At 51.9% G+C, this 26,673-nt stretch overlaps 1 protein-coding gene across 1 annotated transcript in view; it reads left to right on the plus strand.

Annotated features, from left to right (window-relative positions):
* The window catches only part of MAMLD1 (mastermind like domain containing 1), an 82,261-nt gene that overhangs the window by 22,894 nt on the left and 32,694 nt on the right, over positions 1-26,673 (plus strand). Inside the window, 2 exon segments of the mRNA XM_019808190.2 lie at positions 2,797-2,955; positions 21,432-23,141. Coding sequence (XP_019663749.2) covers positions 2,860-2,955; positions 21,432-23,141 — 1,806 coding nt within the window. The 5' untranslated portion in view covers positions 2,797-2,859.

Raw genomic sequence — 26,673 nt, forward strand, 5'->3', positions numbered from 1 at the left:
CGTGTTATTGTTTCACCATGCCAATGTCTGTCTTTTAATTGGTAGACTTAGATAATTTTCATTTTTTAAAAATATTTTCTTTATTTATTTGAGAAAGAGAGAGGCAGGGGCAGGGGGAGGGGCAGAGGGAGAGGGACAGACTTCCTGCTGAGCAGGGATTTCAACACAGGGATGGATCCCAGGACCCTGACATCCTGACCTGAGCCGAAGTCAGATGCTTAACCAGCTGAGCCACCCAGGCGCCCCAGATCATTTTCATTTTAATGAACTTACTGGTAGTTAATGCTTAATTGTACCAATTTATTTTTATTTTGTTTGTTCTGTTTTTGTTTCTTTATTTTCTTTGTCCTGACTTCCTATAGGTTACTTGAACATTTTTTGAAATTCCGTTTGATGATTCATGTATAGTGTTTTTGTTCTGTTTTTTGTTTTGTTTTTTTTTTAAAGATTTTGTTTATTTATTGGACAGAGAGGGAGACACAGCAAGAGAGGGAACACCAGCAGAGGGAATGGGAGAGGGAGAAGCAGGCTTCCCGCTGAGCAGGGAGCCTGATGTGGGGCATGATCCCAGAGTCCTGGGATCTGAGTATAGATCTGAGCCGAAGGCAGAGGCTTAACACCTGAGCCACCCAGGTCCCCCCATGTATAGTGTTTTTGCGTGCATCTTCTTGTATGCCATTTTTAGTGGTTACTCTAGGTATCGTGTCATATATACACAACTTGTAATAGTCTACTCATGTCAGTATTTTACCAATTTAAGTCAAGTATGGAAATCTTACTTCTCTTTCTACTCCTTTACCCTCCCCTGTTTATAATGTAATTGGATTAAATATTTCTTCCACATAACGTTTAGAACCACAGCATGCAATGTTATAATTAGTGCTTCAATCATCAGACATAATTTAGAAAACTTGAGAGAAGGCAAGTCTGTTATATTTACCCATTTTTTTTCTTTCCATTGTTCATTCTTCCTTGGTGGTGTCCAAAATTCCTTCTTTAATCACTTCCTTTCTGGTTAGAGAATGTCCTTTATCCACCCTCTTAGGAGGAGTCTGTTACTAACAAATCCTTTTAGTTTTCTTTTATCTCAGAATATCTTAATTCCCCTTCCATACCTGAAGCATATTTTCACTAGGTATAAGATTCTGGGTTGAGAGTTCTCTTATTTCAGCACTTACTTACATCTTCTGTTTTAGCTGACTTCCTCTGATCCTCTGACAATGCTTTGGCAGGGAATGGGGCACCATCTCATTTCTGCCAGATTCCCTACTTAGCCTTCATTGACACCAAGGAGGTTGAGGTGCCTCATTACTGCTGGGTAGTAGTGATAGTTCTAGCTCCCTACTAGGCTTTCACTGATACCATCCTGGCTGGGATCAGTGAGAGTGCCTCATTACTGTTCCCCATGATATCTCCACTGACACTGACAATGATGGGATGTGGACTCATTACCACTGTGCAGGAGCAAAGGTCCTGGACTCTCTATTAGGCCTCCTCTGATACCATCCTGGGGGGGGCAGGGGGAAAAAAATCACTACTGCTGGGTGGGGGTGGAGTCTAGACCCCCACTTGGCCTCTGATGTTGGGACTTGATGGGACCACACTTTTTTTCTGTGCTGTTTAGCTGAATTAGAGCAGTTCTTGTATAAAAGTTTTCTGCGTTGGTGGGCTGCCCTTTTTCTGGTCCTTTACCTAAGAGAGTAGGCCTTTGTTGGGGACTTTTATCAGTGTCCATTGGCATTTTGGGGTTTCCAGCTTCTTCAGATTCATGCCTGAGATCTATGAGGCAAAAACCGAGAGACCTCACCACCACATTGTTCCTCAGGTCCCAAGGTCCCTTCTTCTCTTATGTTGGTTTTATATATAATGTCCAGAGGTTTTAGTTACTCAGTGGGAAAATGGGAAGAGTACATTTCCATTTTCCCAGAGGTGGAAATCTAGACATTGACATTTTTGTGCCTGATTCTGTACTGCCAAGGGGATTTCCAAGAAGGAGAGCTTTCTTCGTATATGAATGCCTTAACAGAGTTGTTATTTCATGTCTACATCATGAAAGACAAAAAGAAATGAAACAAAATAGAATGAAAAAAAGCTTTCCTTGGTTTAGCACGGGTCTGCTTATATGTCATGGAGGGCATACATTGGGGTAGACGTGATCACCATCTGCTTGGTCAGTTTTTTGTAAACCAGTACACCAGGGTTTCATGAGCCCCTTCCAACACCCATTGCTTCCTTCCACTGACTGTCAGGTTATAAATTGTTAGTCAGCTCACTTGGCTGGGTGCTAATGGGGCCAGAGCTGGGAGCTGCTCCTTCAGTGGGCCATAAGGCTTACTCTAGTAGAGCGGAAGGGGCTTTAAGCCATTACCTGATCCAACCACCATGGTTTTCACATAAGAAAATTGTGTCAGAGAACAGAAGAGTCCCCAGATCTCACTACATACTACACACACACAAAAAAAGCCAGACCTAAGATCCCCATTCCCTGCCTTTAAGCCTAGTGTTATTCTAGTTATGCCAGGTTGCTTCTCCACCCATCCTTCCACTCTCCAGTGAATTCTGCTCTGCCCCATAGCCAGGGACTGCCATTTCATCCCAGCCAACCGCTTCACAGAAGTGCTCCTCATCCCTGGGGGTGGGAAGGGGTTCAATGAGGGTGGTGGGGTGGGGAGAGAGACACGAAAGGGAATTGGCTGACTCCACCCAAACCTGTCCGCAGAGTGAAAGTCTGTGATTCACGGGGTCAATGGTCTCATCTTCATATCTGAAAGACAGTATACTTTTTGTCTCCCTAAGCCCTGTGTCTAGGTCGTTTGGGAAGCGCCTTGGAGAGTCAAGAATAAAATTGCAGGTCAAACAATGGATGACTGGAAAAGTCGGCTTGTAATCAAGAGCATGGTTCCCCATTTCGCCATGGTGGGAAATCGTCAGGAGCCCAGAAAGCTCCAGGAATCGGTCAGACAATGGGCTATTGGGGGGAGGGGGGTGTTGAATGCTTCTAATCTTAAACTTGAACGTGAGATGTGTTATTGAAATTGTCTGTGCAAACTTGTTGGCAGGGAACCAACCCAAAATGCAAGGAACTAGAATCTGACCTAGAAAAGATGTAGGAGATGAGCTGACCTTGCCCCTTATCAATTTCTGGAAGAGCAGGAAATATAGTCCAAGGATCCATCCCAATTACCAGTCTAGTGATCTCTGCACTGCAGCCCTTCAATTAGAAAGAAAGGAAGAGTGTGAGGGAAGAAAAGCCTTCTTTTTCTCTTAACAGAAACCGGGAATGTGGGACTGACGGACACTAGATATATTGCATTAGCTTCCTAGTACCACCGAGAACAAGAAGCCAGTGAGTAGGGCAGAGAAAGAGATTCCCATTCAAACTTTCTGGCTCTGGTGTCCTTTTAAAAACCCACTTGACAAATTTCTCCTTTCCTTCCTTGGAACCCAGACATCATCTATGTGTCTGTAACTACAGGTTCAGGCTTCGTGCAGTAGTTCTGGGAGCCAGGGTGATAGAAGGGACCATGAGAGCCACTGGTTAGTTGAATTTGACATTAAAAGCCTGCAACATCACCAGTCTACCAAGATTAGCTCCGTTAGTAGGAGTCACAGCAAACACAATGGCTGCTATCTCAGTGTATTGGGTCCACAGAGGAGTGGCTTACTTAATCTCTGAAATTAATACAGCAGAGAGGAAATGGCTCTTATAGAGCCGTGGATCTGCTTCCTTCCTGTTCAGAGAACTGGGAGCTCAGGGCTCTGAGGTAATGTCATTTCTAACTAGAGGGCCTGGCCTTTCCCATTCCAAGGGCTATCCACTTTCAGGAAGTGCACAGGTGCGGGGGGGAGATTTTTGAAATCTTGCTTCTCTCTTTTTCCTCACTGTCTACCACCAAGAGCGTATCGAGAATGCGGTATCCAGTTGAGTACATAGACATTTACAGACATGGATTCCCGGAGCTCTGCTCACAAAGATGGCAGTCAGATGGAATGGCAGACATGGAGCCATCACTTGGCCAGCCCTTCAGGCAGGCCTCTTGTAGAAAGCAATCTCTAACCTCCAGCCCAATTACACTTCAGATTTCTTGCTTCTCTTTCATGGTCAACAACTGAGTCAGTGAAGGAAGACCTCTTGGTGATGCATCCAGTGTCCAGATTCATTTGGGCGTGACTTTCAATTTCTCCTCTGTTTCACAGTGGGTTTTGCTCCTAGGAGGAATGGGTGGGTTGTAGTTGCAAGGGTCTTCTTCCCCTTCTCCTCCTGAGCCCCACCAACACCCTTTAAAAGAGTGTGACTGGCAAGTAACTGCTTTGGTTTTGATCAGTGTAGACCTCACTGCTGGAAGGGGTTTCTTAGAAGAGGCCCTTGGAGCAGCCCTCCGTGCCCTCACCTGGGAGAAGCTGCCGTTGCTCACACCATTTCGGGGCTTGGCATCTCTTTGCAGATGGCCTTGTAGAGTCCTTTGTAAGCCTTGCCAAAAATTCACATTTAGTGCTTTAGAGTCACACCTTGGACTTGATCAAAATCAGTCCTTCTCCTTCCTCCGTGGCACACCTTGTTCTCTGCCCTTGGCTTTGAGTGAACTGACTGTTTCCAAAATTCTAAGCTGCCCTGGAAGACCAAGGATTTGCCCCAGTTGAGGGGATCCGAAAACATATGCCTCAGGCTCCAAAAGCAACTCTCCCAGATGAGTCGCCTTCACAGTAAAAAGCACATGTGTCTTCTTGGAAGATGCATGTGGTCTCTGAAGGGGATGACGTGGAAGGAGCCCACTCCTCCGGCTGGGCCTACTGGGCATGCGTAGAGTCTGGCCAAGCTGGTGCTGCTGCCACCATCAGCCAGCAGTGAGGGCGCTCCTTGGTTTGAGCACGATGGATTTCCGTGGTCGTTAAATCTCTGCAGCCTCAAGAGGATAGCCGGTGCTAACGTGGAGCTCTGCTGCACACACCGAGGAACTCAGCGGCCCGGGTGTTTGTGGTCTGAGGGACAGAAATGGGCAGATGAGAGGCAGAAGGGCCTGCCGGTTCACCATGAAACCTGCCGTGCAGACAAGTTATTGCAGGGCCCGGAATGTGAGCGGCCTGCATCTTTCAGGTGGAGATCTGATTGAGATGCTCAGCTTCCCTGCTTCTCTCGTCCTTTCCCAAAAAAGAAACAGCAACAACAAAAACATAGTTCAAGTAAAGATCTGTTAATAAAATCGTCTCAGTCTCAAAGGAGAAGTCTTTTAAATAGCCCTGAACTATTTCACGTGAATAACTGAGAGCCCCCTTGCAGGAAAATGTACATCCTAAGAGCATCCTTAGGGCTCAGGACACTTGGATTCTCGTCTTGCTAGTGCTACTAAATAGCTCGGGGACTTTGTCCATCCTTTGCCCTCCCCGAAGACAGAAGTCGAATGAACCAGGAGTAAGAATAGCCACCTTTAATTGAGCACTGACTAGGGGCCAGGCACTTGCGGAGCATTCTCTCTCGTAATCCATAGGATAATCCCAAGACGAAGAGGCTATCTCCAGGAAACTGAGGCTCAAAGAGGTTAAGCAGCTTGGCCGAAGTCATAGGGCACGTTGAAAATCCCCAAGCGCTGAGCACACATCAGGCAGGAATAATCATCACGAGGGATCTCAGCGGCACAAGGACCTTTTCCGTATTCAGTCCTTCATTCAGCAGCATGATTGCTTAATGACTCTTGTGATCTGGAGAAAAGCAGTTTTACCTTTTGAACATTTGGGCACCCACCCAAGGTTAATAAGGCATCTAGTCTTTGTCGTCAGTGTATGGAGTTTTAACAGGAGGCAGAATGTTTGGTCCTTCCCTTTGAAGTTAAGCTCTCCATTCCTCCCCCAGACCGGTGGGTTGATTGATTACTAATGTGAAAATCTCTAAAACATCACGTCACCTCTGTCTCAGTCTCCACCCATCACAGATACCAAGAGGCCCCAGCTCTGAGCAGTCACCTGGTCCATTCATAGAGCAGCTCCAGACCAAATGGGAGCATTCAGGGCACGTGGTTGGAGAAGGAAGGAGACACTGCTCATTGTCCATCTTCTGTGTTTTGTCATTTAATGATACTAAATAGCTTGCTGTAGGTGATAGTGGGTTGGCATGCCCGGTATTCCTTCTGAATTTTCCAACCATTCTCCCTCTTTATGGATGAGGACCACTAAGGCTGGAGAAATCCAGGGACTCGCAGGAGGACGCCCATCAAAAAGGTGGGGAGCTACACCAACAGCCGCATTCGGGTGGTCCCAGAGCAGCCTGCTTTCCGCCCGCAGACTGGCCCAAACCAACCTCTCCCTCTTCTTCGTCTTCCTCTCACCTCTAAATGCAAATGGGGCTGAGCAAGGGGGAGAGAGGAGCCCTGCAGGGAGCAGGGAAGATAGCAATTGGGAGAGCTACAAAAATACTGGCCCCATCTCATCCATCCCTCTTCCTTAGACTGGTAACCTTAGAAATACCCAGTGAGAGGAGGGCTATTTGCCTCCTGCTGGGCTGCGCAATCAGGGCTCAGGATTTGAATCCAGTGCCCTTGGAGGCACTGTGCTTCCTTGCAAAGAGAGCACAGGACTCAGTAAGGAGACGTGGAACTGGCGCTTTGTGACCTTGAGCATGCCCCTTCCCTCTTGAGCTCGGAGGGCCTGTCTCTGGCCTCCCCCCACATTTCCAGGGTCTGTCCTGTGTGCCCAGCCCTGTGCTAGACCCTGGGTTCCAGCAGTTCCCAGTGAAGAGTGGACAATTCCCGGGCTCCCTCCACCGGGGCAAATCAGTCCTGCTCTAGAGTTCTACTCATCCCACCCTGAACCCGGGAGGAGAGAATTGAGTGGCTCTTAAGAGCGAGCTACTTTGTATACGTTAGTTCCTCTGCTCCTGTGGCACGGGGATGGGGATGCGTATTTCCACTTCACCAATGAGGAGACTGAGGCTCACAGAGGACAGGGACTTGCCCAGTGTGACGGTCAGTAGGTTGGAAATTCAGATCTCAGCTCCAGGGGCTCTGACTCTGAAGGTCCTCCTCCTTCGCAGCTTCCCACTCCCAGATCGAAGCCCAGCACATTCCGGCCTTCTACAGGCTGGGCATGCCCTGGGCGCAGGCTCGAGCAGCTCACCGGAGTGCTAGGTGGCCTGGAGATTTCCTCCCAGTGGCAGAGACAGCCCGCAAACAGAGGTAGAGTGGATGCATCTTTAGAGCATCCTGGTGGCTCCCTGGAACCTTCTGACCAGCACTGTCTACAGCCCAGCCTGTGTGCAATGAGCCAGCTGATTAAAAACCTTACAGTGATGTAGGGACAGCCAGCCGGGACCTGTGCTGAGTTGTGTAAACGGCCTTCTTGGAAGCCTGGAGAGGAAGCCCAGTGTCTCCCCCTTCATGCAGGCTGTGGGCACGTTGCACGTGCAATTCTGGCCCCAGGAGAGGGGAGCTACGTGTATGGCCCCACTTCCAGAAACCAGGTGGTCCAGGGACCAGCTCACCAGGTCAGCAGCTGTCCCCGACACTTACTGAGATCTTGCATGAGTGTCTGGGCTTAGGTCCACACCAGTAAAATAGGGTTAATAATCTGACCTCTGCCTACGTCAGGGTTTCTGGGATGACGATGACCAAGATGTGGCTATGAATGCAATCTAAAGCCCACTAGGTACGACGGCTGTTTGCCCTTTTTTTTTTTTTTTTTTTTTAGTGATCAGAGAATGACATTGGCTCAGAAGGCGGTGGGAAGCGTGTCCTTGGAGCTCAGGTAGAAACACACAGGACCCCCGAGGACACCTCAGTCTCAGCAGCAGCTTCTCTGCACTGAGGAGGGCTGCTTTGCGCTGGAGCTCTGAGCATTCTGGGTCAAGGCCTGCAGTGCGTATGCGCCTTTCTATTTTGGGGATCCTCCCCACGGAGCACGCAGCTGCTCGCTCCCTTTTCCCCCTCCTCCTCCTCCTGCAGGAAGGGCCCTTTCCTGCTTCAGACATTCAGCCAGGGCGGCCACCAGGCAGAGGCCTTGCCTTCAGACCGATCCCTTCTGCCAGGGCCAAGCACTGCTCAGTTTGCAGGATACCACTGGGCTCCGCATCTGGGTCCTGCCTGGGTAGCCCAGTTCAGCAAACCGGTGACCTGAAAATCACAGTCTGTTTGAAAGGGAGGGCGCTGAGAGGGAGTTCCGTTTAGCAGCTGGCTTCTGCTGGCATCTGGGAGCTCCCTGCTGCCCTGCCTGCCTTCCTGCCTGGCCCCCGCGCCCTGGCTTCCTTGACATTAGGCCCAAGGTGACAGGTGTCTGGAGGTTGAGCTTGCCGGGGAGGAGAGTAGACTGCGTTGGACCCTAGGCCGGGGCGGGGAAAGAGTCCAGCTGAGCTGCAGCCCAGGCATCACCCGCCCCCCCCATCTAGGGTATGTGCAAACTAGGGGCAAGCCCTGAAGATGAAGCCTGGGGCTCCTCAAAATTTGGGCTGGCCTGTGTTGGCTGAAGCTTCTTGCTTTTGCTGGAAATCCCCAGCTGGAGAACTGAGTAGAACTCTACTTGCAGACAGATATTTGGGTCATCAGCTGCCCCTGGGGTCCTGAGCTCCAGACCTCACGGGGGAGTGGGGGAAGCAGGCGCTTCTGAGGTTTGCTCTATAGATTTTGATTTCTGCAGTCAACGTAGAATAATTTGTTAACACCCTCCCTTCTCCCCTTTGCCTTTCCTTCTCCTCCCCTTCCTTCCTGCCTTTTCTTTCTCCTCCTCATCTCCCTCCTCCCTTCTCACCAGATTTCTAACCCCCCAAATACCAAAGTTAGAAAAGCAGCCATGAGCCACGGGCTGCTGGACTAGACTGAGGGCCCAGGCGTGGCTGCCCCTGCCACCACCTCCCACCCTCCTGTCACCCTGCCCCTTCACCCAAATATGCCTTCGTCTGTCTCCCTCCAGTGCTACGGGGTTTGGTCATTTTCCCCATCCCCCATCCAGAGCCGCTGGTCCAGTTCGGTTCCTCCCCAAGGCTGTCAGTTGGCAGAGGCCCCCCTGGGACCCTGAGGTCTCCCATTCCACCCAAGGCGCAGGCCTGGGCACGTAGTGAATGATTGATAAGCAGCGGCCGCTGTCCCTCTTGGCCAGAAGGTCCCTTAGAAATCATTCAGGCTAGCCCCTGTGTTGAACATAAGAGGCCAAGGACACACAAAGGAGAAGGAGCATGTCCAAGGTCATTGGGCCAGTTAGTGAATTTAATCACACTTTCTGAAAAGCGTTTTTCTCTTGGCCTTGTGCTTAGAAACAGAAAGAATAGGATAATTTGCGGGAAACCTTTTGCTCCAATGGTTAATTCAAACCTGCAGATGCCAGCTGAGCCCTGTCACAAGGCTAGGTGCTCTGGGGGTACAGAGATGGGGAGGAAACGGTCCTTGCTTTCAGAGAGCGGCAGGCCTAACGTGGCGCCCTCGAGGTTGGCCAGAGCACTGGGCTGGGAGTGAAAGGGGTAGAACGGGAAGCTGTATTTTCACAGAGACCCCTGAAGGCCTGAAGGCAGAGGGTGTGCTTGAGTCTGGTAGACAAGGTGTGAACTGTTCAAAAGTATTCAGAGGCTGGGAGAACAAGGCAGATGGGCGCCCTGGAGGAGGCGGTGTTCTCTCCTTTCACTGTCATCAGTGAAGGTGAAACATGGCATTCGAGACTGCTGCATACCTTGCCCAGTTCAGGCCCAGTTCAGAAATGGTCACCTAACTTGGACGACAGAAATATTGAAGCTTTTCAGCTCTGAAAATGTCGCTTGTCGCTCTTGTCAGCAGTAGACCTCCGTGGGCCCCTGCAGTGTAGGGAGGGCAATTTGGAAATAATGGATTTCCCTGGGGAAAGATGCTCAGCTCAGGCTCTAGGTCAAAGGTTGACAAACTCCAGCCCAGGGGCTAAATCCAGCCGGCAGCCTGTTTTGTAAAGTTTTACTAGCACACAGCCCCGTGCGGCCGGGAACATATTGTCTCCTGCGGAACGGCGCCGGAGACCACGCGGCCCGCCAAGCCTGAGATGGTTACGGTGTGGGCCTTACTGCGGAAGAGGTTTGCCATCCTCTGATCCCGGTCACGGGCTGTGCTTCATTTTCTCCGAAGCCACTGTTTCTCCTAATAAGCAGGTACGGCTCTGTACCGCTGGAGAGAAGTCCCCGATCCTCACCGCCCCCCCAGGGTTCTGCTTTCTCTCCGATGCCACAGCTGCCTCAGTCCCCCGCTCAGTCCCCCTGCCCCTCCTCTGCCGTCCCTGCCTCGGTGACTGCTCTTGGTTCTTCCGGCAACTTCCATTTCTCCTTGACCTGTCAGCATCCAGAGAGGCCTTTCACAGACAAGCTGAGCGGATGGTTCCGCGGCAGACACCTTCTAATCCACCGCCTCCCCCCCACCTTCCATGGTGCCCTGCGCCAGCTCACGGCGGCCTCCGGGCACACGGTGCACCGCGCCTGCTGGCCACCTGCCCACCCCGGGAGCAGGCCAGGAGCTTACCCCCAGGGCCTTCTCGCCTCTGCCCTCCTGCCTGGAGGCCTGCGTTTAGATGTCCACTTAAAAGTTTCCGTGCAGAGGAGCCACCTAGGCTTTGTCACGTCACTCTTCAGTCTTGTTCGCTTGCTGTCTGTGCCGCTAGGATGCCAGCTCCTTCTCTGGCTGCTGCATCACTTCTTGCCCTGGGGTGGGCTCCTTCTAAGGGGTTTCTGTTTGGGGCCCCCGAGACAGCCTTGCTTTGCACAGTTAGTGGACAGAAGCCCAGGGCCACTCTTTCTAGCTGCCTCTTTTTCTAGAACGAGCTTTTGGTGCTAAAGTTGTTTAGTGATAGGACTGCCTGTGGGACACTGTCAGGAAAGTTGAACATTTTCTTACCTCTTTTTGTCCTTTAAGTCAAGCCTTTGGGGTTTAGAACAATTAACTTGGCCAATATAAAATATCTCCAGGAAGCCAGCCCCCAAACACCAACACCCAACATCTGCTTTCTGAATATATGGCTTCAAAGAGCTGAGTGCGCGGCGGCTAACTGCCGTCCCTCCTATTTATTTTAGCCACGTGACTGCCAAGGAACTGAGAACTGCCTTGCCCTTTCCTGTAGTTAAATCTGACATAAAATTACTTTATTGGCAGCAAGGAGACAGTTTTGAGGTTTCTGCGAATTCAGGGTGAGTCTTCTTCCTCCGGACCAGCCAGTGGAGCTTCAAAGAGCTAGAGCAAGAAGGTCTCCTTAGGGCCACCCCCATCATCAGCACCACCTCTACCAAATACCATCATTACCATCACTGTCGTCTAGACCCGCGGCAGCACCACCACCGTTCCACATGTGCGTGCATACGCACGCATGCACGCACGCTGAGGCAGGGCAAATGTTTTAGGTTATGTGACCCATTCCGTGATGTGACCACAGACACTTTCTATGTATAGTGAGAGAAATGAAGATTTTAAATTGTCACTATTTTCACCATGTAACCCACTCCTGTTGCTTCGGGGCTATGGAACATCAGCATGTATTTGTGGGCAAAATAAAATTAGGATTCATTACCCGAAAAGCCTCTTGTTCCCAAGTGCACACCTTAAAAAACACATAAGTTTGGTAGATCTTGTACTTTGTAAAAGGATTTACTGCGGATTTTCTTTCAATGGCAAACTCTTTTTCTTCCAATGGCAAATGCTTGTTGTATTTTATGAGGATTCGGTTTACAAAAGTTAGCCTTGCCTACAGCTGTTCAGAAGTACAGCCAATGAGTAAAGGCAGATCTCCCTCGAATGACAAATGCTGCTGAGTAAACCGTGTTTAAGGCTATTTTAGGACCACCAAGAATGTGTTTGCATTTTCAAGAGTGGAAAGAGAGAGAATACTTATTCGGCCTGTACGCCACGCCGGGCACAATGCTCGCTCTACATTTTTAAATGCATGTGATCTTACAACAAGTTTGTAAAGTGGGCCCTACGATCCCCAGTTTGGTTGTTGAGCCTTGTGAGTGAACAAAAGGCCACTAAATTGTACACTTACAAAAGGTTAATTTAATGCTCTGTGAATTTAACCTTAATTTAAAAAAACACCTACGTTATTTCACAGAGTATATGTATATGAAATCAGCACATGATACATTTTTAAAAATCTCATTGTATAACCTAAATATATACAGTTTTGCTTGTCAATCATGCTTCGCTCTGCAAGGCTGGAAAAACCATGATGCTCCGTACCCCCAGCCCCTCCCAGCCTCTGCATCTGTGGTGTCAGAGCTCAGACAGCCTGGCTCTAGATTCTACGAACTGTGGCTGGGACATCTGCAGACAGTTAGTAGATCCTAGAGTCACAAGTTGGCACTCAGCTGCTAAAATGTGCTTATTCACAAGCATGTGACCTTCAGAACGCACGAAACTAACCAGGTGGCTCTGGATTCTTCTCCCACCTACACAGCTGTTGGGTTTCTCATGCAAGGAAATTCCTGCCCTATTTGAAAGGCTATTGCCATTTTACTTAGCCCATTGTTGGGGCACAGGCAGAAGTGAAGTCTCCTTGCACTTAAGCTTCAAGACTCATCCTTCGAACCTTCCAAGGCCTGGTACCAAATTTTGTTCTTTTCTTTCTTTTTTAAAGTAATCTCTACATCTAATGTCGGCCTCAAACTCACAACCCCGAGATCAAGAGTCTGACGCTCCACTGACTGGCCAGCCAGGGACCCCTAATTTTGTTCTTTTAATGTTATATTCTCCTTCAGAAAGAGGGGCCCCCAAATTGTGTAAGCTTCGGTCCCCACAAAGTAGAGATCTGCACCTGGGAACAGAGGGGAAATTACTGAGCAATCGGCAACCATTTTTCTCTTTGCCCCATTTAAACTACCCAAGTTGGTGTCCCAGCAATGGGGAGGAGTGCCTCCCACAAAATCAGGACTGTCACCGTGGCCTTGACTCTGCCACCTGCAATCCAGCGGGGCCTTGCTGTGAGGAGAGATCGTTGCTGCTGTGCTCACCCGCACATGGGCAGAAGCGTCTAGGGTTATCTGGACGGAGTGCCATGACTACTCCATGTGGTGCTCAAACTGCCCCCGGCACAAAATGACCCAGGACTTGTTTCCAGCTCTTGAATTATCAATGGCTAGTTGTTACCCCAACTTAGCTCCACCAGAAGTCCCGTCCTTGAAATACGCCAAAAGCCCCTCTAAAAACTCACTCAGCCCATCAGGGCCCAGACCAGGGGCTTCCCCACTGACCCCCACTCCCTATCCTATTAGCATCGGCAAGGAGCCAACCACTGCCTGATGGAGCACACATCCGGAGTCCCAGCGCACATGGGGGAACTTGTGAAAGGGAGGCCTGGGGATCCGGGGGCCAGACAGCAAGGGAGAGGGGATAAGAGCTTCCTGTCCAATGTGCGGTCATCAGCCAAACTGGGGGCCTCTCTGGGGGCTTTGCGGTATGGCGGCAGAGCCTTCCAGATGGCTCCAGAGCCGCTAGCGTGGCTGCATTCCACCTTCCTAGGTGGCTCTGAGTGTGAGAATCATCTGCCTCTCTGGAGCATTCTAGAAAAAGAGCGTTTTCTCAGGAGCTGCCTCCATGGATTCAGCAGAGATTTCTTTAAGCTCTGAGGTAGACCAGGAGCGGACCTAGAGCACGGAGACGACAGCTCTGTGACCACGGCCGAAGCAGCAGGCCGGAGGGGGTGCCCAGCCTGTTCTACAAGCATTCCCTGGCAGCCGGGCCTCACTCTAGCCAAGGGGCTTTGCCATCAAAAATAGGAGCTCGTGACCTCTGGAAAATTGGAAGCACCGTGGTGTTCTCTGTGAACTCAGTCCCCCCCGCCACCGCCTTCAATTTTGGTCATTTCCCATGCGTTGCATTCTAACTGGAGAGATGCAAAGTTGCGATTGGACGGCGCCTCCTGTGGCTGGGGAAGCAGTTAAGGGCAGGCGGGTGGGGGACATAGGCCCAGACGACTGACAGAGCCCATTGCTGAGTTCTCATTCTGGATTGATCTCCGGGAACAAGCACTAAAACAGCACCACAGATTTTCACAAGCCCCTCGGGGTGGTTGGGGGTGGGCAGCCTTCCTGGTGACCGGTGACTTGGTAGGACTCTAATAGAATGTGCAAGTAAGCTCACCTACTTGACCAAAACCGCACGCCGCCATTCTTGATTCAACCAGGGCAGACCTGCTATGCACACACACATTCAAGTCATTCCTTGTTAAAAAGTCATAGAGATCATTGGGGAGGACCATAATTTGACCCCACCGGATCAGGGGAGGGTGCGCTTGCTGTAAGAGTGTCTGCAGTTGGCAACAATATGCACACCCTGCTCATGGCCAGGGCCCTTGGCCCCAGGGAGAGAGACCCTCTTGGGTGGGGGAGAAGAGAATTCATCATTTCCCTGCAGGAGCAGTCCAGGAAGAAAGTCACAGTATTAGCTTACCAAAGCTGGGACCCGTTCTCTTTACAGCTGGGGAAACTGAGGCCCAGGGTGGGGTAGGGACCTAGGAGAGGTCATACCACAGGGTCCTTAGAAGCACAGCCCAGAGAGAAGTGAGGAGCCTGGGCTTCGGCAACCGCTGAAGGCCCTTCTGCCCTCTTCATACGCAGACACGCAGGTAGCCTCCACCATCAGGTATGTGGCCTCCAGCCTCGGCTCAGCCTCCTCTTTTCCCCTTCTTCGCATGATTCTGGGCTCAACAGCCTAATTCCAGTGAAACACAGATGAGGCTTGTTAACCTGGGTCCTGCACAGACAGGATTGTCTGGACCGGGGCAGGGCCTTTGCCTTCGACTCAGCTTCTGTTCCAGCCCAGGCAGCATCTGCCCCATCTGTAGCCCCTCCTTGCCAAATGCGTCCGACCACTTGAGACTGACCCCACTTTCCATCCTCCCCAAAGGTGATCATCCTTATCCCACTAGTGATGCCACATGGGAATGTGTTTGGAGGAAAGCAAGGCAGGGTTTCTTCCTGCAAAGAAAGGCCAACCTGAGAGTCAGAGAAGCTGGCCCATGGGCTCATCTCTCCCTGGTTCCAGGCCTCACCAGTCCTAATGCGAGTGGGAGGCAGCAGCCTTTCTCTCAGGGTCTGGAAATTCTGACAAGCCAGGAGTGCAAGGCTAGTGCTCAAGAAGCCTGTGTTTGGTGGCAGAACACCTCAGGTCTTCCCAGGGGGTGGGACAGCATGAATTACGAGCTTCTTAAAGCTACATGCGTCTATGGGCTTGGGGCCATGCTTAAGAGTTGCCAACTCTTCCAGCTGCTGTGCGTCCACTACAGAAAGGGAGAATGCAGTTCTAGAAAATGCATTTGCTGGGGCTGCTGCTTAGATGGCTCTGGTCGACACTTGCTGAAGCCGCAAGTCCTCAGGTTGGGGCAGCAGAGTGCCACAGCAGCATGGCAGGGCCCAGAGTGGAGGGCAGTGGGATTCTAAAGGCAGCACAGCTGGCTGTCAGGACTAGGCTGCTCACCTCCCCCCGCTCCCTCCTCTCCCTCCACTCCCTCCACTCTGTCCACTCCTCCCTCCATTCCTAGTGGGCATGTCCTTAGTTGTCAGAGAGCAAGCCGAGGCCTATGCTGGAGGGCAGTGGGGCAGCACGGGGACCCAGGGCCTGGAGAATGAGATCAGTAACAATTACCGCTCCCGAGACGCACGCTTCAGTGATGCTGTGAGGCACGCAGTGCAGGCCAAGGACCCATTTCACGGAAGAAGATATTGAGGCTCAGAGAGGGGGAGTGACTTGCCCACAGTCACACAGCAAATGGAGGAGCTAGGACTTAAAAGCAGGTCTTCCGGGGCCTCCTCTAGGGCTCTGTCCCACCCCCCTGCCTGCCGCTGCCTGTGGCCGGGGCAGAGGCTGCAGTGTCTGTGGGCTCAGGACGAGGCAGGGGCACCAACAAATCCCCCATTTGAGACTCTTGCTCCAAACCACGTATTAGCAGAGATTCGTGCTTGAGACAAATCAACCCCTCTGGAAGCCGATCAGCATTCAGGGCTCCCTGCCATTCCCAGCTGCCCTGGGATTGTCCAGAGCTTCATGTCTTACAATTCTGGGAATGCCGAAAGTCCTGTTCGAGTTACACAAAGGTCAGTTTCAGTTTGTGAGGAGATTTTTCTGAAAAACAAACATGCAAATGAAACATATACTATACACATGGATACTCAGCTTAACCGCCGCGTACATCCGGGCATCTTCTCTCCCTCCGTCCCTTCCTTCCATCCTCTCTCTGTTCCCGCAAGCCCGATCCTGCTGCAACATTGTCCGAGCTGTTCTGGGGCTGCCTGCACTGTGCCCCAGTGTCTTTATTCCTTCCTTCTGAGCAAGTCTACTAGGGACCATCCTTCTCTCCAAGGGCTTGGGACCCAATCTAGTTGGCCAACGTCAGGTTCTTGGAAACTCCGGGAATGTACAACAGTGCCGAAGAAAGAGTCGATGGAGTACAGATGTACTTGAGAGAGAGACTGAGAGAAGTAGCCGCAGATTGGCCTAAGCTGACCTGTGGGAAGCATCAGTGGGGGAGAAGGCGGCAGCTAATAAGCCACAGGCCATTTCCACCTTTTTGACAATTTTGTCCAGGCCCTATGTGCTTGGCGACCTCTGCAGGGAAAATGAGGCTCTCTGAACTGATCTCTGCTGGACACCTTTGGCCTCCTACGTTCGTACCCAGCAGGAACCGTGCATATTTCTGCTGGCCTTCTATTGGTGTCCGTGGTAAACCTCTGGCTAGAGTTTCCAAAATTAAGTGTTTATAACAGCCTGCTAGATTTCTCTGGGAAGAGTAATATATTTATGTATTTTACATGTGTATATATTTAAAATATGTGTGTGTGTGTGTATATGGATGTGTGTGTGTGTGTGTATATATATATATATATATATATATATAATAGTCTTTTTTTCTTCTTATGCCCATTTTATGAGCCTGGACTATATTCTCATAATCTAGACCTTTTCCAAGAAATCCTTGCCCTTTTTGTCCTTCTGGACTAAAAACGTAGAAAGGGAAGAATCACCATGTCATTGCTCAGACAGAACCAGAAATAATACTGACTTCAGAGCTGAACTTCACCCCTATCAGAAGGGTTGCCTTACTTTTTTCATTATTTAGGGGGTGGGGAACCCATCACATGCTTTCAAATGCATTTTAATGAATGTTCTTATGGTTGTGGGGATCACATAGGTGGCTCTGTCTGCCTGCTTATGAAATGGGACTCTGCAGCCGTTTGGGGGTGGAGATGGTCATTCCTTTTTAAAAGATGCCAGGGAACCTCCCTCACTTCCCCACACACACACCCCCACCACCACCAAAGGCTGATCTGGGAGGGCTCAGACTGGGAGTCGGGACACCTGGGGTTTAGTGTTGTCCTTGTCCACTAACTAGCTGTGTGACCACAAGCAAATCACACCCCTTTCTGTTTTCTGTAAAAAGAGAAGGTTGAGGTGTGCTCTCTAGAAATCCTGCCACTGTCTACTGATTTACTTATTTCTTTCTGATTTGCTTATTATATAAACAAAAAATCTCACAGTGAGTGGGCAGGATCAGGTAAAATACATGGCCTGAGGAAAGAGGGGCCGGCTGCTGGCTGGGACCAATGGTTTGTTCAAAAACAGTGGCCTTGGGATTGTTCAGCACCACGCAGAGTAGTCAGGCCAACCTCAGCCCAGCACCTGCTGGCCCAGGTGACCCGGCCAAGGTGCCAGTGTGGCACTGGGGATGGGGCAAAGCCCAGCAGGCTGTTGGAAACGGAGAAGAGTTAACACATCCCGGGACAGCACAGCAGAAGGCATGGAAGCCAGCCCGTGTCTAGCTAGGGGCAGAGTCAGTAGACTTCCATGCCCCAGCGAGTGCCTCTGTGCGAACACAGCCGCCTTTCCTTGGCCTCATGCAGGCTCAGCTGGGATTCTGGCCATTCAGCCAGGGTGCTTCAGGCTGGCTATTGAAAGCTCTCAGCATAAAACCCGAAACACGGGGCTGAGGCCTCCGACAAAGCCAAGTGTTTGTTTGTTTCTTTCTTTCTTTCTTTCTTTCTTTCTTTCGAAAGATTTTATTTATTTGAGAGACAGCACAAGAGAGGGAGGGGGGAAGGGGGGAAGGAGGGGGAGAGGGAGTAGCAGACTCCCCGAGAAGCAGGGAGCCTGACATAAGGCTCGATCCCAGGATCCTGGGATCAGGACATGAGCCAAAGGCAGACACCCAACCAACTGAGCCACCCAAGTCTTTCTTAAGTACATTGAAAAAGGGAAGCACAAAAGAGGGTCCCACCTGCCCTGCTGAAGCCACCCCCACTGCACCCCTAGGGACAGCAAGGCCAGCCTGGCCCCCAATTAGGCATCCTCCCAAAGTGTCCAGTGAGGTGTCCAGCTGCCAAGTTCGTGCAGCAAGGGTGGCACCCACTCGGGCAGATTGGATTCACCAGAGTGGGCTAGCCCTCAACGCCCCACAGGGGCACCCCAGGGGTCTGCTTCGTTGTTGAAAACCAGCTGGGTCCCAGCATTAGAACTCAGTGGGGAGCACTGGCTTGGGGGTCTGGAAGGTAGTATGCATGGGCCCTATCATTTTGGGGAGTTAGAGACTGCTTTCCCTTGCCAGTGGTTCCTCCTATGAGCTGCAGCATCCCTTGGTCATGCCCAGCCTCCCCCCCGGCCCCGCCCCCCTGCTACCTTGGTTCCAACAAAGTAATGGCAGACTAACAAGGAAAAGGTCCAAGAACCCACAGAGTCTGCCAGGGAGTCCAGACTGCTGCAACTCACAGCCCCCACCCTCCCTCCCATCCCATTCCTCCCAGCCCATCCTCCCCCTGCCTGGGCTACATGGACTTCAGTGTCATTGCAGCTCACCGGCAGCACGCTGGACCCGGCCGCTGCCAGCTCGGGCTCCCCGCAGGGGATCCGGGGTAAAACTGCCCTCGCTCATCCCTTATTGATCCATTTTATCCATTTCTACTTTAAATATATTGGAATTCTTTGAACTCCTTGGGACAATGTCGATGAAACGGAATTTCAGTTTGGGACTCAGTGACTTGTTTGTGGGCTGCCCCGTAATTGACTGAATGAATGGCCAGGGAAACACGTAGCAGAGCTCCCTGTGAGCCAGGTCATTTAGGTTCGTTTGTCCGCTGATTCATTCAGCTGCTATTTACTGAACACCTGCTGTAGGCCGATAGAGAGCCCACCGCCCCTGGATGGAAGACTGGGCATAGATAGGCCTCTTTTTGTGCCTGCTCCCTCCTCCCCAGCCTCTTCTGGCCGCCCCCCAGGCTCTCAGCCCTAGGTGGATTTAATGGCAGAGCTGCCCCGCAAAGTACCCTTGTCCACAGTGCAGAGAAAAGGCGAAGAAGGAGGCAAGTTCCCTCACTCCAGCTGGTGGAGTCCCTTCTGCGGAAATGAGACAGTGTCCTGCCAGTGGGGCTGATTAAGGCCGTGGCTTGTGAGGCAGCCGAGGGGTCAGGGAGGGGCCCTATATCTGTCTGGGCCCTGTTGCCCTCCAGCTGAGCCACTCTGGGCAAGCCCTTCCCCTTCCCTGGGTGTCCGGGCCCCTGTCTCTCCTAGGACAGGGTTGGACTTCCAAGGCCGTTCCGTGGCTGCCCTTGGTAATGGCAGCCACCAGTTAGGATTTACTAGGTGCCACAGAACCTGCTTCATTTTACTTACTACTCAGAGCGGCATCATGAGGTGATGCATTCAGAATCAGAATCAGCCCAGGAACTTTGAAAAAACTCAGATCCCTGGGCCCTGCTCTGGACAAGACTGAAACAGTTCATTTGTGGTGGGACACCCTGGGAATCTGAATGCTTCTAAGTAAATCTGATAAGCACCAAAACCTGAGATGTGCAGCCCTGGAGGATCTCTTTTGATGAGATCTGTCGTGAGAATCATGGCCAGTGTGGTGCTAGCAGGTGGCCCCCCCCACACACGTTGACCCCACCCCCCCACCAGTGAGCCAAACATCAAAGGATCAACAACAAATGTCCCAGCAAGACTTCTAAAGCTAAACAGGGGTTTCTTACATGACAAATTGCATCAAGAGAAATATAGTTGCCCCTTAAACGACACAGGTGTGAACTACACGAGTCCACTTACACGCAGTTTTCTTTGATAAATACAGGACAGTACTGTAAATGTATGCTCCATTCCTTATGACTTTCTTGGTAATGTTTTCTTTTCTCTAGCTTACTTTGTTGTAAGAATATAGTACCGAATATATATAACATCCAAAATCTGTGTTAACCGACTGTATGTGACTGTAAAGCCCCCAGTCAACAGTAGACTATTAGTAGTTAAGTTTCGGGGGAGTTAAAAGTTACAATCGGATTTTTGACGGCGGGGCCATTTTCAAGGGTCTACCGTATATCTGTTCTACTGTTGGCATGTAGGTGCTTTCCAAGCCCCTTTCTTCCCACACATTCCTGCACTCCACCCCCCTCGATTTTCCCTCAACTTGCAGGTCACGGTCATTAACATGACAGCCACAGATGATTGTATGAAGCCTTGAATGAGTAGGAAATACTGCATCACTAACTGCTTTGTTCCCAAAGGCTATGCTTTTATAAATGGTGAGCAGCTCCCCCAAGGTGCAGATTGCAGATCAGGTCCTTTTCCTGTTGTTCCATATCTCCCAGCCCGAGGATACATCTGCAGAGATGAACTTCTTACTTAGCTAGCTTTATACTTTGGCGGGGGGAGTGGTTATAAGTCATTCTCAGTAAAAACAAACAAGCAATACCAAACTGTCGAGAATAGAAAGGGACTCGCCAGTCATCTCCAAGAGATGGTCGCATATGTTCTTCCAAGTGATTTTTGTCTGCACCGTAGCAATGTGTGTGTGTGTTTATAAAGACAGGGGTCAGGGAGGGGCCCTATATCTGTCTGGGCCCTGTTGCCCTCCAGCTGAGCACCACGTCCAGGAGCCTGTGCCCCAATGACTGTTCTTGTTTCCCCTAAACAGTAGGGCTCAGACAGCTGCCCAAAAGCACACACCCAGATCTACTTTCCTCTAAAGGCTCTGTTGTGTTCCATTGTATCACCACAGTCTGATGCATTTAACCAAGACAGGGAGGCAACCTAAAAGTTCAGTGTCTATGTTATGCTTTTCCTTTTTAGAAACCAGGGTGTCTGTAGACAGGTAGGAATCAGAAATACCTGAAGTGCTTCCAGTATGCCCTCAAACGCCTGTCTGGGGCACACTTTGTTTCGTGGCTTCGGCATAGTTGAGCTGAGCTCTCCCTTACGTGGGCAGAGAAGATCCTTTGTGGGACTTCCTGTGGTGTTTAGTACACAGACAGCATAATGCCTAATTTGAAGTGTAACAAGACAGTTTAAATGAAACACAGCAACAAAGAAGCAAGCATTATGGTTCCCAAAATAGGCTGTATTGTATAGTTTTGACAACTATAAGTCTTGAAACTGAGAGATGTTTTATCTTGCAAGTTTCCTGTTCATTAGCTTTAATGTGCCAAGGCTTTATAAAAATTTCTCTCTCTCCCTCTCTCTTTCTCTCTCTCTCTGCCACAGGGAACCATTAAAAGGAGACAGGAAGGAGATAATTTCCAGTTTCCAGGCATGAGTGATGGGGGTTACCCTAATAAAATCAAGAGGCCTTGCCTGGAAGACGTGACCCTTTCTATGGGCCCGGCTACCCACCCCAGCACGTCCTGTGCGGAGCTGCAGGTCCCTCCACTAACGATGAACCCTAGTCCCGCGGCTGTGGGAGTAGCAGGCCATCCGTTACCACTCGAAACAAATCCCATGAATGGCAGCGTCATGGGCTCACCGTTCGTGGTGCCGCCGGCCGGAGAAGTAGGAGTGAAAGAGCCCACGGTCCCCTATTACGACAAAGCGAACAGCGTGCCGGCTGTGGACCAGGAACTTCAAGATCTCCTGGAGGAGCTAACAAAAATTCAAGAACCTTCTCCGAATGAGCTAGATCTCGAGAAGATCCTGGGGAGCAAGCCGGACGAACCGCTGGTCCTGGAACACCCGCAGGTGAGCCTGAGTACGACTCCCAAGCCGCCGGTTCAGATGCCGCACCTGGAGAGCCTTGGCGCCAGCAAGGACTTTGCTTCTAGCTGCAGCCAGCACCCCGGCGCCTCGCTGCAAGTCCCGCTCTCCCCGGCGGGGATCAGCTACGTGATTCCGTCCACCAGTAAGCGGGTGGCCTCACCCAGCCCTTCGGCGGCCCAGGCCAAGGGCCAGGTCCAGGGGGCGCTCTCCGTCCCTTTGCCCCCACTCCCGGGGCCTCAGTGGCATCACGCCCACCAGCTGAAGGTGCTGGCGGCCAGCAAGCAGGGGTCCGCGACCAGGCAGCCGGGGACCACCCCCAGCTGGTCTGGCCTGCCGCCTCCGGGCGTGTCCCCGTCGTACCGCCCAGTGCCGTCGCCGCACCCGCCGCCGCCGCCGCCGCAGTTCAGCTCGCAGAGCCTCATGGTGTCCTGCATGGCGTCCAGCAACTTGCCGGCGAGCACTTTCCAAGCCTCCCCCAATGCCTTACTCGCCAGCATGGCGTCCGGCGGCAGCGCCGCCGCCGTGGGGCCCGCCATGCTCTACACTCCGGAGAAGCTCCCCAGCCCCGCCCTCAGTCAGCCCCCGCCGTTCAGCCCGCAGAGCTCCATTCTGGCCAACCTGGTGTCCTCGAGCGTCAAGAGCCCTCCGGGACACCTGCTGTCTGCTCTGCCCAGCAGCAACCCGGGGCCATCCCCGCCCTACCGGCCGGAGAAGCTCTCCAGCCCGGGCTTGCCACAGCAGTCCTTCACCCCGCAGTGCTCCACCCCGCAGTGCTCCCTGATCCGGAGCCTCACCCCCTCCGGCAACCCGCTCACGCAGCCGCCGCCGCCGCCCCAGCAGTCAGCAAGCACCATCTTCAAGCCCATGACCACCAACTCACCCAAAACCCTGAGCATGATCATGCAGCAGGGGCTCGCCAGCTCCAGCCAGGGAGTCCCAGAGCCATTTAATTTTGGCAACACCAAGCCGCTGTCGCATTTTGTTTCCGAGCCGGGCCCCCAGAAGATGCCCTCCATGCCGGCCACCTCGAGGCAGCCGTCCTTGCTCCACTACCTGCAGCAGCCGGCGTCTTCTGCCACCGCCTCGACCACCGCCACTGCCACGTTGCAGCAGCAGCAGCAGCCTGACCCCTCCTCGTTCCTCCTGCAGCAGATAATGCAGCAGCCCCAGCGCTTTCAGCGGTCGGTGGCCCCGGACTCCCTGCCTTCTCTGCCCAGACAGGTAAGAGGATCTCACTTCTGGTCGCGTTCCTTGGTGTTGGAAATAAGAACCGTGTGCTATTGGTAACCTGGCTTTGGAGGCAAATCTGGCTTAGTCCTCTCTGAGACTGGACTTGACTCCAGAAAAGTCTATTTAAGCCAGCTAATTCCGCGTGGTCCAAGTGCAGTATTAATGAGGCCAAGGTTATGGTTTCAGTTCCTGCGCAGGCCACTTAACTTCTGTGGGAGGAAAAGTGCACCCGGAAGGTGCTGCCCGGGGAGGCGGCCAGGGAACACAGGTCTCTGCACTGGGCTGCGTGGCGCGTTGCCTCACACGGGGCTAGTGGAGGCTTCGAAGGATACAAGGAAATTGGCCCGAAGCCTTTAAATGTTGTCCCTGCTGGCATGAGGCATAAGGCTGCACACTGAGCCTTCTAGAAATGGCACGGCAAACTTCTGCTGAGCAGGTCCAGTGTGCCCTTCAGCACTGCGCTAGGCACTGAGGCAGGTTCGAAATGAGGACAGATAGGTAGGAAGTAGTTACTCTTAGCATCTCCATTCTACAAAGAAACTGAGGGTTGGAGAGTTGAAATGACTTGCCCAGAGTCACATAGCCAGGGGCAGAGCAGGAACTGGAAACCAGGAAGTCAGTCCAGAGCCTCTGCTCTTCTCAAAATCACTGTGACTTCTCCCTCATCTCCTACAATCTGATCAATCACTAGACTCAGCTGGTCCCTCCTGGGTGCCGTCGACTGCAGTTGCCCCTCGTCATTGCCCCGACCCTTGCCTGTATTGGTTATGTTTTGCCGGGTAATGAATTACTCCAAAACATCTTCTTAGAACAACACACGTGTATCACATTGCAGTTTCTGTGGGCCGGGAGTCCTGGCATCACCTAGCTGGGTCTTCTGGCCTTGAGTCACTGGTAAGGTTGCAGTCATCTCCAGCTCAACCAGGAAGGCTCTGCTTCCAAGTTCACTACCGAGGTTGTTGGCAGGAAGCAGTTCCTTGCAGGTGGTTGGACCGAGGCCTCAGTTCCTCATGAGCTGTTGGCTAGCAGCCTCCCTTGGTTCTTTGCCATGTGGGCCTCTTCATAGAGCATCTCACAACATGGCAGTCGGCTTCATCTGAGTAAGCAAGACAGAATGTGCCAGCAAGAGAGCAGAGGGAGTGCCAGCAAGTCAGAGGTCACAGTCTTTAGAACTGTGTCTTGAAAGTGACGTCCCATCTCTTCTGCTGTATTCCGTTCATTAGACACAAACATGGAGGTGTGAATACCAGGAGGCAGGGGTTGCTGGTGACCATGTCAGATGCCTGCCTACCCAGGGCACTGTCCATTCTGGTCCCTCCTTTCATTGTCTCAGCCCTCCCCGACTTCAGGCCCTCTTGGTTCTTTGTCTGAACTCAGAGTTGACTCTTAAAAGTGGTTTTCCCCAGTAAACCAGCCATCGCTCAAAACATTACCTTCAAGAGAACTGAAATACCTGATCGTGTTTCACATTTGCTTAGAAGTTTCCAGAGGCCCATCACCTGGCTCCATCTACTTTCTTAGATTCAGTGTTCATCGGGCCCCATCTGGCACTTCACTTCTATCATCTGAAGCGCTTGTAGTTCCTGGCCCACTCTGCATTCTCAGCCTTACTCCTGCCATTCCCTGTCCCTAGCTGTCCCTTCCCACCTTCTCCCTCCCGTCCCACTCCTATCGCTCCTAAGGCTCACGTACAATTCCCTCCAAGAAGCTTCTCCCTGACCACCCTCGGTACGTCGTCTCCCACGCTGCCCCCCTCTTCTGTAGAGCAGCCGAGGAGGACAGCTTGGCCAGGGACCTGGCCTAAGGGAAGCACATGTTGGGGCTGACCTCTCTTCTGAGGGCCCTGGATGCGTGTGACTGTGGCAGCCCCTGGAGGATAGGACCTGAGTCTTTTTCCTCCATGCCTTATGAAGCATCAGCAAGCAGAGAGCTCCGCACCGGGGAACTGGTCCTCGGGGAGGGAATTGGCGAGCAGCAGGCCCTTGTATACAGTTCGGGAGCATTTGTGTTTGAGTTCACGGTAGGCCCCCTGCCGTCTGTTTTCATGGAGCACCAGCACCAGCGCTGGAATCCTCACCCTAGCGGGCAACGGGCTCAGCCTGGAGACCCATCACCATCCAACACTGTAAGCCACGTGGGGGTTTTTTGTTCTCATTGGGGTACATGTGTATCCTGGCTGTGTGGCCTCAGAACCGGATCAGGTGGCCATTAAGGATTGACTGTAGGCATGAACATCACACCCAACTGATTGCCTAGGTGAGCTGGAGAAAGTGCTCAGGAGAAAGACTGAGCAGCCAAGCTCCCTGAGGTGAAGAAGGGCTCAGGTGACCGCCAGCAGAGGGGAGAGGCTGGGCTCCCCGAACGGTAGGCTCTTGCTGCCGACGCCGGCCAGTGCCCGCGGGCCAGGCATGCATCTCAGCCCTTCACCTGCCTTTTCTCATTTCGGTTCTCAGAGATAGAGGCCCTTATCATTCCCTTAAACCCGAGAAGACTGAGGCACAAAGCAGTCACTAGAATTGCCCGCAGTCACACAGCAGGTCAGAGACAGAGAAGGCAGTCTGTCTGCCTGTGGAGCCCGGACTCGTGGGGCACGCTTGGGGCACTGCCTCCAGGGCCTCGTGCTCCTGCCTTGATCTCCTAATATCGCCTCGTCCACAACATGGCCATAGATTATGATGGGTCGGTTGAGACTTAAACGCACTGATACATCTAAAGCATTTTGAACGGGGCCTGGCAGCACAGAGTACCTGCCAATGAAGATTTGCGGTCACTAAGACTAACTCCCGGCCCCGAGTCTCCACATCCCTTTCCTGCGGGCTGAGATGTGGCTCTCAGAACCAATACTGTGTCAGCACAGAATACGAGCAGTGCTCTCTCCAGACCCCAGACCCACCACAAGATAGACAGCAGCTGTGTGTCCTCCTAGCCTCGTGGCTTCTCCCTGTTCCAGGCTCTGCCCCACTGAGACAGCTCCAGGCCTGGTGGAAAAGGGAAGAGGCCATCTCCGCCCAGCCGGTGGGGGTTTCTAGCTCACTGCCCAGCTCCCCATTCTGTCCATGACACTCTTCGAGCCAAAACGCAGAGTGGGCCTCCAGGCTGGGCACATCAGCAGCTCTGCTGTTCCTGCTCATGGCCTTTGCCCATTCGCTTGAAGGCCTGAGAACTCAGCCCTGCTCACTCTTGCAGGGGAGAGAAGAGAGGAAGCACACGCTTGCCCTTCCGGCAAGGCCAAACCGAGCCTCAGAAACCACTCCTCACCTACTACACGTGTCACAGTGGTTACCACGGAAGCACTGGCCTTCGATTTCATCCAGATTCTGGTTTTTGAAAAGAGTGCCTTCTGGATGTAAGCTGAGAAGCCAACTCTTGAGTAAGCAGAGAAGCCAAGTCTAGTCGTCTAGAGGGGCTCATTTTTATTTGTAGACTCGTATTTCTCAGCTCTGGCAATTTCACTTGACCGGGGAGGTCAACGATCCGGTTTCAGTGGATCGTTTGTTTGCACTGAAGGGAAAAGGCAAGTGCC

Source organism: Ailuropoda melanoleuca, chromosome X (assembly GCF_002007445.2).
Source record: "Ailuropoda melanoleuca isolate Jingjing chromosome X, ASM200744v2, whole genome shotgun sequence".
Lineage (NCBI taxonomy): Eukaryota > Metazoa > Chordata > Mammalia > Carnivora > Ursidae > Ailuropoda > Ailuropoda melanoleuca.